Consider the following 12,803-nt stretch of genomic DNA (forward strand, 5'->3'; position numbering starts at 1 on the left):
GCGCAATGATGGTGCCAACTTGGGCCAGTGAAGCAACGTCCTCCACAACTAGACTGAAGAACAAAAGGACAGCAACTTATCTGTTCCCCTTCCCCCCAATTCCCCAGCACTGTTCCCATCCCAATTCCCCAATAAAAATCTTTTTAAAAAAAAGTGTGGTTGATTTGATAAAGTTTGATTAAAATGTCCTTTGCCTACCTTAAAGACCCTCCTTTTCTAGAAGGGCTACCTCAAATCAAAAGTTTCACGTTAGCCATTCTCTGAGCCCAACACTGAGAATGACTAGCGTTGTAAGGAAGCCTGTGAGCTCCAGGAAAGCAGGGGCTGCTCTGAACCCCTAATGCCAGGCAGAGCACCTGACATGGAGCAGTTGGAAATGACTGACTGCACCAGTGAATGTATGAATCATCCCATTACATCATCTCCAGTTAAACGAATGGCCAGTAATAACAGAGCTCTTTCCACCTTTGTGATGCTCCTCCCCCCAAAAATCACACCATAAATTCTTAAAATCACTCGATTTTAGGTTCTGTGGTATCCCACTTGTGTATTAGATACACAGGGGAAAAATGCAGAAGCATTAAATGTATCCACATATTAACCCAAGTTGGAAAAATCAATTCCCTGTTAAGATGAAAACATGGTTAGAATTATTATTATTATTATTATTATTATTATTATTATTATTATTATTTTAATTTCCGTTTAAAAAACTCCTCTATGGTTTCTCACCTGGCAACCCAGTCTACAGCCAGACTTTCTGCCGCTGGTAGTTTGTGCTTCATGATTGTCTCCCTGTTTGTCTTATTCAGAAACATTCTCTCAATGACTTTTTTCTCTATATCAATCCAGTATAATCTCTTTTCTACTCGGTCAAAATCCAATGCCACAGCATTGCCCAGTCCTTGCAAAATGAGGGAGTAAAAAGAGCCATCTATAGTTAGATTTCTCAAATAGTAACGGTTGCTAAAAATGAGATAGGGCTCGATGTTACTGTTCTGCCGGCAGCTCTTTCCATCGGGTTCTCGGATGTAGCCTGGGGCACACTTACAGATGTAGGAACCCATTACATTCTCACACCTCTGGCTACAGACAAAGGGCGTCTCCTTGCATTCATCAATATCACTACAAGTCCGCTTGTCAGACATAAGCTTGTAACCAGGACGACATGAACAATAGAAGCTGGTTAAGGTATTTGTGCAGTTTTGGTCACAGCCACTGAGTGAAGGGTCGTTGCACTCGTTAATGCCTGTAGGTAAAATAAAGTTATTAGAGAACCTAAAAATCAGCAATGTATCCACCATAATGGTCCCAAGTCGACATTTCCACTCCACTGTACAGCACCAATTCTTAATGAATCATGCTAAAAGTAGACAAACAATAAGGGATTTCTCAAGGCCAAATATTATTTGAAAGTCTTTCTCTCCAAATTAACCCTTCACCAGTGGTTTTAACAACTAATACAACTAACAAGCTTAAGTTTGACTTCAAATCCTATACCTGCCAAACTTCTTTTAACCAATAATTTAAGAACTCAAATGGCAAGAGAGAGGAGAAAGATGAGCAGAAGAAAAGAGCCTGGCCAGTGGTGTTCTGGCAAAACAGGCCTCTGGGCTGGGGCGGGAGGTTGGGAATGCCCTGATATATAGCATCTTCCATTCTGGTGGTGTGACTACTCACACCATGGCCAATTTCAGGCCACCAGTGTGACATCACTGACCACTGGGAAAAGATGCACACATTTGGCTCTCATAAGATGAGATGAGCCACCCAGCACTCCACTGGGTATGCCTCTAGATGGTCCTGTGATATATGGCCAAACTCAAGCAAAAACACAGGGAGGAGAATGTTCTTATCAATTCTATATTTAGTAAATTCTAGAGTGGCTTACTTCTGAAGGTAGGGTGAGGGGGAGGTTAAAACTCTTTCCTGCAATCACCTGAGTATGAAGATGAAAAACAGGCTATGAAATTCTAGCAGAGGGCAGTTCAGGCAGCAAGTCATTCCAAGGTTTCAAAGAGAATCAGCATTGTTTGCCTTGTTAAACAATACTATTGGGTACTGGTGGCCTGACCTTCCTCATCTTCTGCTCTCTGTAATGAACTAACTGACAAATAAGCCTAAAAACATTTGTGTACTAAACTTATATACAAAGAAATTTTTGCATTTGATAGATGAGAAATAGTAACTTCCTGGTAATTTTTTACATAGAGGACAAACTGGAAAGTCCTGATAAGTCATAAAGGGTTGAAAACCTATATTCAGTCGCCGCATTTTCCTTTTCCCAAATATTACATTATACTCACCACATCCTTTCTCATCACTGTTGTCTAAACAGTCATCTATGTGGTTGCAGACTTTCACCATTTCAATGCAGTTCCCGTTATCACACTTGAACTGATGAGGGGGGCAAGTGGCTTCTGGGGTATGGCAGAGGTGCTCCAGCTCATCAGAATCATCTCCGCAGTCATTTTCCCCATCACAGGCATAGCCCTTATAAATGCAGAGCCCATTTTGACAGGTAAACTGATTCTCATTGCAGGTGGGGTAATGACAATCCCTCTCATCACTGTAGTCACCACAGTCATTGTGTCGGTCGCACCTGTGTTATGACACCCAGTACAACTCTTAGAGAAGTTGACAAGACTCAACTATCTCCTTTACCTGAATGCCAGGTCCACCATTTCAATAACAAGATCACCCATGTCCTTAGTCCCCTCAAATCTTCATCCATCCCACTATTCTCCAGCTCCATAAGAGTCTAATACTTAGCATTCCATACAACTTCCCCAGGTGACAGTTGCTACCACTGGAAATGAGGGTCTAAAGCTACTAAAAATAATTGCATTCATTTTTTTTCCCAGTTGACAAATGAATTAAATACAACTTTTATAAATTTGGTGTTCATCAGATATATTCATCAGATATGGGCACAAGCCATATCCTGGTAGCAATGTTAGGAGGACCCACACTCAAGTAGATACTCAAAGGATGAGTGCTGTATATTACAAATGCTAAGATTATTAAAGGTTTCCCCTAAGAATACATATCTTCCAATTGAAGTAAGATTTGCATTAGCAGTCCTGTTTCATCTTTCCTTATAATAATCCTGCCACCTACCATGCGATGTGAGTGGTTATAGTGATAGGAAGGAGGGAAAACTAGTAGGTTAGCATGGACTACTATCAAAGGAAGAAGGTGTTTCATAGTTCTAGAAGCTATTTTGGAACCTAACATTTCCAGGTATCTCAAGGACAATGTAATTTCCTGAAATTCTGTAAGCCAAATTAGTCTTTCTTGTCTAAATTATTCCAAGATCCCATCAAAGTCATGATTACTGAAGGGGGTCCTGATGACAGTAACAAAGCTCCTCATAAACATAAAAGAATCTTGAATAATTATGGACAAAACTAATAATGTTTGGCAATTCATAAAATAATTTACATTTCCAAACAAGAAAAAGCTAAAGGAGTTCATCATCACCAAACCAGTATTATGAGAAATATTAAAAAGTCTTCTTTAAGAAGAAAAAACAAAAATGAACAACATTAATAAGAAAATATCACAAAGAAAAAAAGTCACTGACAAAGGCAAATACATAATAAAGGCAGTGTATCAACCAACATTAAAGCTACAAAAGTTAAAAAGCAAACAGGATGATCAAGCGTAATTACAACAGTAAATTAAGGGACACACATAAAGTAAAAACTAATGACAAAAACATAAATATGGAGAGGGTGAGTAAAAAATGGTAGTGATTTTAGAATGTGTTCAAACTTAAGCAACCATAAACTTAGACCACTATGAACATAGTTTGGTATATATGAAGCACATGGTAACCACAAACCAAAAATCGATAAGACACATACAGAAATAAAGAGAAAGGAATCCAAGCACAATACTACAGAAAGTCATCAACATACAAGAGAGCAAGAGAAAAAGAAAGGAACAGAGAACTATAAAAATAATCAGAAAACAATTATTAAAATGGCAATAACTACATACCCACCAATAATTGCTTTAAATGTAAGTGGATTAAATGCTGCAATCAAAAGGTGAATGGATAAAGACAATGTAGTGCAAAAATACAATGGAATATTACTCAGCCATAAAAAGAATGCAATCTCACCATTTGCAATAACATAACATAATACCTAGAGGGTATTATGCTAAGGGAGATAAGTCAGACAGAGAAAGACAAATACCATATAATTTCACTTTCAAATGGAATCTAAAAAACAAAATAAATGAATAAATAGAAACAAACTTACAGACACAGAGAACAAACTGATAGTTGCCAGATGTGGGGCTAGGTGAAAAAAGCGAAGGGATTAAGTACAAATTGGGAGCTGTAAAGTATAACATAGGAAATATAGTCAATAGTATTGTAATAACTATATATGGTGTCAGGTTGGTGCAAGACCTATTGGGGGGATCATTTTGTAAGTTACATAAATGTCTAACCACTGTACACCTGAAATTAATATAATATTGAATGTCCACTGTAATTGAAAAGTTAAAAAAAAATATTTTTAAAGAATTTACTATGAAGGGCATACAAGTTGGAGGCAGAGCATTAAAACACGTTCAGGTATCAAAGCTGAATGTGGTCAGTTTTACAATTCATCTATGGTCACATCTTCTAATCAGAAACTTAGCACATGGCCAATGTGATTTATACCAAAACGTGTGCATGTAACTGTAAAGAAAGCTTCAATCAAAGCAAGCTGGCTCAGCCCCATTTGGTCTCTTAGGAGCTATTTAACTCATTTCCAAATGATTTAAGATACCAATGCTTTCTTTCCTCCAGCTTAGATGCAACCCAAGAGGAAAAAAAAAAAAAAAGTCAGTTAGACAAGCAAATCACCAGTTTTTAGACACAATTGCATGTCAGTATTCCAACAAGCTGCTCACAACTCTGTCTTATCCAAGTTCTTCAGCAGCATCAGTAATGAGCCAAGAGAAAAAAAGTCGATAGGAAATATGATCCCCTGAACTACTGTACAGAATGCAGGAGCACCATTCTGCCAAGCCAGCGAGAGGGTGCACGTTAACAGGGCAGTTAGTGGAGGCTGCTGGCACTCCAGGCAAACAGAATTGGGAGTTATTTCAGACCCTACAGCTCAGGTTTCCAGACAAACGGTATTTTTTCTCCTCTGCAACAGCCCTTGGCAAAAGCACTTCAGAAAGCTCAGAAAAGGGGCAGTGAAGAGAAGATGAATGAAATCAGTAAAAGTCTGGTAGGGTGAGTAAGTCAGCTGCGGGATCATAGTAATATTGAAGGCAGAGCTCAGAAAGCTCAGAGAGGGAGTGAAGTAACCTAGATAAAAATTAAGACCTGCTATAATTCTATTCCCTAGATCCTATGCCTAGGTTTTCTAAGACAGATGGCATTAAATATTTACCAATGTCAGAAGAACCAGATCTCAGTACAACATGATAAAATTCTTGAGCAAGTAGGGAAAAAATATAAAGATTTATTCATTTCCACTTACCAAGACTAAAAACCTACAGATCACATCCATATCTGTTAAATATATACAAAGCATATGTAAATGCAAGTTCGCTACCAAAGGAGACAGCACTGTCTCCTGAATGTCTTCAGGTTGTCAGTCCTCAGGCTACCACCTCTTAGCAACATCTGTGTGGGCTTCATCAGAGGATGAGTCACTGTGCAAGAGTACATAGAGTACATTTTCTAGACGACATTTATCTATCTCTTTAATCACTACCATTTTTTTGGTCAGAATGCTAAGTCCCTGCGCTTTCTGCATCCTTCACAGAAGATGACTTCATTTATCTGGTTTCCTCAGGACCACCTTCATGAACACACAGTTCTGCGCCAGGCTGTATTCCAGCAGTGCCTCAGGGCCTGTTGAGGGGCTGCCTGCCTGCCCATAAGCCAATGACCCCAGAAGCTCTGCTGCTCTGATCCTGTGCCTATTTCGTATATCTTTTCCATCTCCTTCTCTAGCAGGCTGTAAGCTGACAGTTCTTGTTGTCTCAACATGCATGTACGTCCTTGGTACATGTAATATGCGTATCTCTTTGTAGCTCCAGTTCCACATTTCCAAACACCTAGTAAATATTTTCACCTCAGGAAGTCCTACTACATCAGACTCACCTTCCACCTTGGGCGAACTCCCTCTGGACTCCCCTACTTTTGTTAATGCTCTTATTATTCTACCAGTCGATCAGGATTGAAACCTACACATCATTCTTCTTCTCTATTTCCCTCTATATCCAAAAAGGTTTTAAGTGGGGATAGTGAGAGGTTGGGGCACTAAAAAATATAAACCTTTGGAATGGCCCATTTTTGGAAAAAAATGATAAGAAATCAAACACCAGAATATTACAGAAGAGATCTCCGAATCTGGGAGGCTATCAGCTGAATCTGTTTGACTGACATAGTGTTAGGCTTTTAAATTTTGTTTCAAGCATTTAAAAATCAAAATATTTCATGTGAAAACCCAGATTTCCAACTTCTCTTTTAAAAAACAGCATAAAAGGCCTGGCTCTCCTGCCACTCCTGCATGATGCTGAATGGAGTTCGCATCTCTCAGTTGGATCATACGCTCTCAGATCACCTCAACGACCTCACCCTGCTGTCTCACTGACTCTGAGCCTAAGTGCCAAGCTCCATTTATCATCATACTTGCACTGCTGTTTTCCTCACAGCAAAGAAAAAACTGAAGCATTTCTTATCCCCATGCCTCCTCTCCAAATGGAAAGCCAAGAGGGTCACCTGCTTCAAGAAAAAGACTTTCTTATATCAAGCCCACTTTATTCATCTCCCTGGCCCTCTGTGCACTGTCACATTATGCCTTTTATGAGTCCCAAACACTTTCAACTTCACGGGCCCCTTCCTCCATAAAAATATTTAAAGTTATATTTAATGACAATTGATATAAAGGCAGACATGTATATGAATGTTACATATTAAATGGAGATATAAAATACTTTCTTTGACCTAAAATGTCTCCTTTTTTCTTTCTGATTTTAAAATAAAGCTAAATGTTTTCATTGGCTACAAAAAATACCATGGCCAGAGGTACCGTGACCACCATGCCTAATGGAGAAGTCAGCTCTACTCCCACGGATATTGAAAGTTTACCGGGAAATGTTTTAATCCCCATTTCACCTGTATGAGTCCGGCACACACTGTCCATTACTACAGGTGAAATCGTTCTCAGAGCAAGATCCCCTGGTGCAGTTCTGCCGCTCATCATAGCCATCAGTACAGTCCGCATCTCCATCACACACCCAAGACTGGGGAATGCACCTCCTGGATGGAGGCACATTATTTACACAGAGAAACTCAGAACTGGAGCAACTGTGACTCTCTGAAACCAAAGCACACACGAATCAGAAACCACATGAGAGCTCATTCCAGCAGCCAAGTTCATTCTGAACTACTAGTTCTCTTGCTTTATGTTATTTAATAGCCTGAGAGACAAAAGGAAATGAGGGGAAAACAAGGAGAAATATCACATTGCTGTGGTAATAATAGATCGAATAGATCATAATAAAAATACTTCCAATAATTCCATTTTAATTGCTTTGGATCTTGGATTTTTTCAGAAGAAATAAACATAACAAAACACCTCACTTAGTTTTCCATAAAATTAATGTGAGATCATATTTTTCCCTTACAGCTTCAATAAACTACTCCCATTGTGTTAAATGGATGCCAATAATGCCTTACGGTTGGTAGTATCTTTTAGTTTACAAAGTGTAATCACGCAAACACAATGTGAGATTGGTATTTTAATGCTACAGATGATAAAATTGAAATTCAAAATGGTCAACTTGATGGCTCAAAGTCATAACACTTTCTAACAAGCTAGGGCTTCAAACCTAGGTCTTTTTTCTCCAAATTTAGTGGTTTTTTAAGTGTATTATAGCTACCACCCCAAGTAGAATTAGGGTATATAGAAGGAACATATATCAACAAGAATTGTCAGAAACCATGTGAGGAAAGAGGTGAGATATGAATATATAATCATTAATGCACCAGAATAAAAGAACAGGTATTTTATTTTATCTCATTTTGGATGAATAGGAGACAAAAAGAAGGGGGTATTGGTGAAGGGGTTCAGAGAAACGTACATGCCGTAATCCACATTTGTGCACCTGACTGCCACCCATTTCAGAGGATGGAGAGCTGTGGACCACCACCAAAGTCACTGACATATGAAGCTATGGTCAAATGTTAACATTAAGGAGCCATCATTTTTATTGTTCTATCATGGAGAGACACGTTGGCTAAGACTTCCATGCTCTATTGGTAATGAAAATGGTGTTCCACAGTCTGTTCCATAATCCTCCCCCAAATAACAGCTCTACGGTATGAGATGAAATTGGAGGCACAATTAATGCTACACTCTTAAAGATGCTATTCATATTAAAAGTGGCCAAGTTAGTTGTCTTTATCTGCTCTAGAAATATAGGAGATTATTTCCTTTAGCTAAATGAAAGAAAAAAATAAACATTAAAATCATTTTTCATCATGCAAAAGCACGTAAGTTCATGATATCAAACAATTCCAGAGTGGGAAAATACAGGTAACTTTCTATCAGTGTACATTAGTTAAAGAGGAATCTGCCTAACAATCATACTCTCCAAAGACAGAAAAATAAATCTACTGGGTTTCTCTGGAATGTGACTTTGCCAAGGAATTCATTGGTTTCACTCACCACAGTGGTGTCTTTCATCCTCATCACTCATGTCCCCACAGTCATTATCACCATCACAGATCCATTCTTTTTGGATACACCTCCCACTGTCACACTTGAACTCATCACTTAAGCATGTTAACTCATGGTATACTGAAATAAATAAATAAATAGAAAGCATGTTTGGTGAGAAGAATGGTTTGTAGTCCAGAAATCTTGAGAGAAGTCTGCTATAGCATAGGCTGTCTATAACACTGATTCAAATTCTTTAATCATATCCCCACATGTACCTATTGAACTAAGCAAGTTGTCATAGACCCGTAAATGCAGGGACTCCTCAAAAATTAGTCTAGGGCAAAACAAAATTTAATTCTAACTATTAAAACCACAGCACAAGGATAACAGTAAGAAGGAATAGGACCTTTCATAAACAGGTAAGAAAGGAATATATACTGCACATATCCCCTTTGACAAAGCAACACCACTTCTAAAAATCCAGCCTATAAAAATCCTCCCACATACGCACAAAGAGGTTTCCAACAGGATGTTGAAGGGAATCAGAACAGGCCTACTAGCCAAGATGTGCTACTTTGTTGGCATGTAGGTTATTTTGAGCTGAAGGCAATTGAGGCCCTGTGGGCTCAAGAGAAACATTTTACCTCTCCCTTAAAGAACTTACTTTGAGGGACCCTGCCCATAATAAGAGTATCACCAGAAATAAAGTTTTATGATCTATCTATAGGGCAGGGCAAACTTCTAATTACTGAACATCTGCCCTTCTTACTGTCCTGTGAATGGCCTTCCTCTTCCCTAAAGCCCCAAGGAATCTCACCTCATGCTTAGCACAGGATGCCACATATACCTCCTTCCAACTTTCTGTCTCTGAACCTCTCATGTATGTGGGGCCTTTGACTCTCTTGTATATGTGGGGTTCCCATATGTACATATGTAATTAAATTTGGTTATTTTCTGTTATTAATCTGTCTCATGTCAATCTGATTATTAGACAAGCTGAAAAAATCTAGAAGAACAGAGGAAAATTTCTTTCTCCCTCACAATGTTCATTCTAGCATTATTTTTCATAGTGAAAAAAATGGAAACTACCTAAATGCCCATCAATTAGGAAAGGGATAAAATCACATGGGACATCCATACTTCAGAGTAATATGCAGCAGTGCAAAGGAATGAGATAGATCTATATTTGCTAACATGCTGACAAGATATTGTTAAGCTAATTAAAAAAAGTGGGGGCAAATTGTAGAAAAATATATACAGTAAGATCCCATTTGTGTTTCAAAAGCTACTTATCACGATGTATAGATAAAGGTGAGAAGACACCTACCCTTAATAGTGATTATCTCTGGGGAATGAAGGGATTAAACAAGGGTAAAGAAATGGGAATTTTCCTTTTTTGTATACATCTTATTATTTCTTTAAAATATCCTTTGCATATTATGAGAATGTATTCATATATACTAGATTCTGTGTTTATTTTTATTTAAATATATCTAGCAGTTGGTACTAATTGCTATTACTATGACTTCGGTTCTCATGGAAAAATCTGGAAACTATGTTTATTCTTCATATATTTGAACCACTAGTTCATATATTTAAAGCAGTCTCTAGTACTAATCTACTCACATTATTTCCTTTAAGGCTTCTTAAAACTCTTATGTGCCCTTTGTTTTCTACAAAACTTTTAGTGTTGGAGAAAAAGAATTTGGCAAAGAGCTCCAAATACGGCTCTCCAACTATTAGCCCCAGAATTTGAACCTGAGAGAAAATAGGAATAGAAGATCCTCTGAATTCAGCTGCAAAATAATGCTAATGGTTCTAAGAAAACATCCTTCAAATAAAAAGTTTTAATATATGATGCTATTTGCTGCAGTGACATTTTTAATAGTGGAAAACTATAAGCAATCTAAACATTTAAAATAGAGGCAGTTAACTCAATGACAATACAATCACTCAATGGAATATTATATGGTCATTTAAAAAGGAGTATAAAGAGCCGGCTGAGTGGCTCAGTTGGTTAAGAGCTTGCTCAAGATTTTGAGCTCTGAGCAACAGCGGTTCAAGTTCTGGTCCGAGCTGAGCAGCTGCTGAGCTGCCAACAGGTGGCAGGATGGCTCAGCTAAAAAAAAAAAGGAGTATAAAGACAATATAATAAGGGTCAGAAAACTTTCTCTTAACCAGATAGTAAATATTTTAGGCTTACAGGCCATATGTTCTCTGTGGCATCAGCTTGACACTGCCATTGTAGCACAAAGGCAACCAATGGCAATATGTGACCACCTAATATGAAAACTTTTTTTATAAAGACAGGAAGGTGGCCCATGACTATCGTTAGCTGACCCATATACAGCAATATGATCGATAGATTAAAAAAAATCAATGTAAAAGATTGCATCTTAATATTTTTACATTACAAAAAAAAATGTTCACGAATATAGATTACAATTTGGAAAGGCAGCAGCCTCCAAATACAAACAAACACAACTGCCCCCAGGAATGCCCAAGGGTCCCTAGAACTTCTTAGGAATTTCAGATGGCGTGGGACCTCACCTCATAAGCGTACACAGACAGAACAGGAAGAGGATGCGCGTCCATAATACACCCCCTTCCGCGTTTATGTGATGATTCCAATCACTTTTGGATCCTCCCATAGTCTTATGGGTCAGAACTCAGCCGAATTCAGGAATGCCATTTCAGAGTCAATTAAAATTAACTGAGTTCTACAAACCAGGCACTTTAGGTGCAACACCAACATAATCTCATTTTATCAGCATCAATCAGCAACCTCCATATCCCGACCAGCAACCCACACCGGGCCCTGCACTAACATGTTTTTAAAGAATATCAGAAATGTCTGCTGAGTGATTTCAGCATCTCAGCTGAGAATAGGAGCAGGGAGTGCAAACATCCCGCAGTCATGCCCCTGGTCTGTATTTGAAGCAGTTGGAAGAGGTTCTCTAGCTGCATCATAATGCATTTCATGTTTGCTTACTCTCTTACCGCAAGTGGTAGGTTCATCAGAGCCGTCAGGACAATCTCTTTCTTGATCACAGTACCAATGGCTAGGAATACAGCGTCCAGTCGTACAGTGGAACTCGTTGTGGCTGCACGTGTGAACGGCTGCAAGAGGAGGGAAAGGAGATAAAACCCATGAGCAAAACACAAGCTTGCTCCCATCAGTCTTAACAATCGGCCTATATTTCTGGGCTGAATAAATAGTGGCCAAGAAAGGAAGATGGAGGCTTGGGAAATGAGCGTTTGTGTATGCGTCCCATGGGGAGGGAGGTGTGTGGCAGAGAGAGAGAGAGAGAGCAGCCAATCCTGCCCCAGTGTTCCAGAGTACTTTTTTTTCCAGACATCCCCAAATCAGTTGTATTTAATTAGAAATAACAAAGTACTATCTTTTTGATACGTGAAATCACAAATTAATGTAAGAGAAGACGTGCCTCAACCATAACATAAAACTAAATAAATTCTATGGAAATAATGATTAAAAGCAAAAACAACAATATGACCATATCAGAGCTTACCCCACACACACAACCTGTAGCGTGTTACACCATGATTCCAGAGAGTTAGCAAAGTTCTGGTCTTATCCATCCTTGTTATATGGGCCTTTATTTGAGTAAATGACTGCCTGTGTTTGAATATTGGTGCTTTTCTCCAGTAACCTTATGTAGCTTAGGCCAAAAGTATTTTCTAAATTGTTATATGGATACAAACCAGAATCAAAACTTATAATTCTTTTGGTCTACAAGGCTCCCTTGCCCATGATTTTGCCAGGAAAAAATTGATAAGGAAGCAGAGGTCCCTAAAAGATCAGTACTAGCTCCTATCTGTATGTCCTTATCTGATGGCTATGTCCTGAATTCTGCTTCTTCTAGCTGCTGTTACTACAACTGACTCCTGTTCTTGGACTCATGATAATGGCCTGGCCTCATGATAATGACTGAATTCTTAAATTATGCATCCATTTACACTAATAGTCTCAAAGTTATCAAGCATAAGAAAGGCCTTTTAATTTGAGCTACAAATACAGGAAACTGTTCGATTGAACCAAATTGCTAAATATGAAGGGGCCGGCCGAGTGGCTCAGTTGGTTAAGAGCTCGCT

The 12,803-nt window shown here is 38.6% G+C and overlaps 1 protein-coding gene across 1 annotated transcript in view; it reads right to left on the bottom strand.

The window, feature by feature from the left end:
• Nucleotides 1–12,803, bottom strand: part of LRP2 (LDL receptor related protein 2) — a 242,363-nt gene that overhangs the window by 63,696 nt on the left and 165,864 nt on the right. The window contains exons 44-48 of the mRNA XM_019633298.1: nucleotides 11,691–11,810; nucleotides 8,697–8,828; nucleotides 7,142–7,343; nucleotides 2,307–2,602; nucleotides 741–1,249 (exon numbers count right to left, since the gene is read on the bottom strand). Coding sequence (XP_019488843.1) covers nucleotides 741–1,249; nucleotides 2,307–2,602; nucleotides 7,142–7,343; nucleotides 8,697–8,828; nucleotides 11,691–11,810 — 1,259 coding nt within the window. The remainder of the gene's footprint in view (nucleotides 1–740; nucleotides 1,250–2,306; nucleotides 2,603–7,141; nucleotides 7,344–8,696; nucleotides 8,829–11,690; nucleotides 11,811–12,803) is intronic.

This window comes from Hipposideros armiger, unplaced genomic scaffold (assembly GCF_001890085.2).
Source record: "Hipposideros armiger isolate ML-2016 unplaced genomic scaffold, ASM189008v1 scaffold_1283, whole genome shotgun sequence".
Taxonomy (NCBI): Eukaryota; Metazoa; Chordata; class Mammalia; order Chiroptera; family Hipposideridae; genus Hipposideros; species Hipposideros armiger.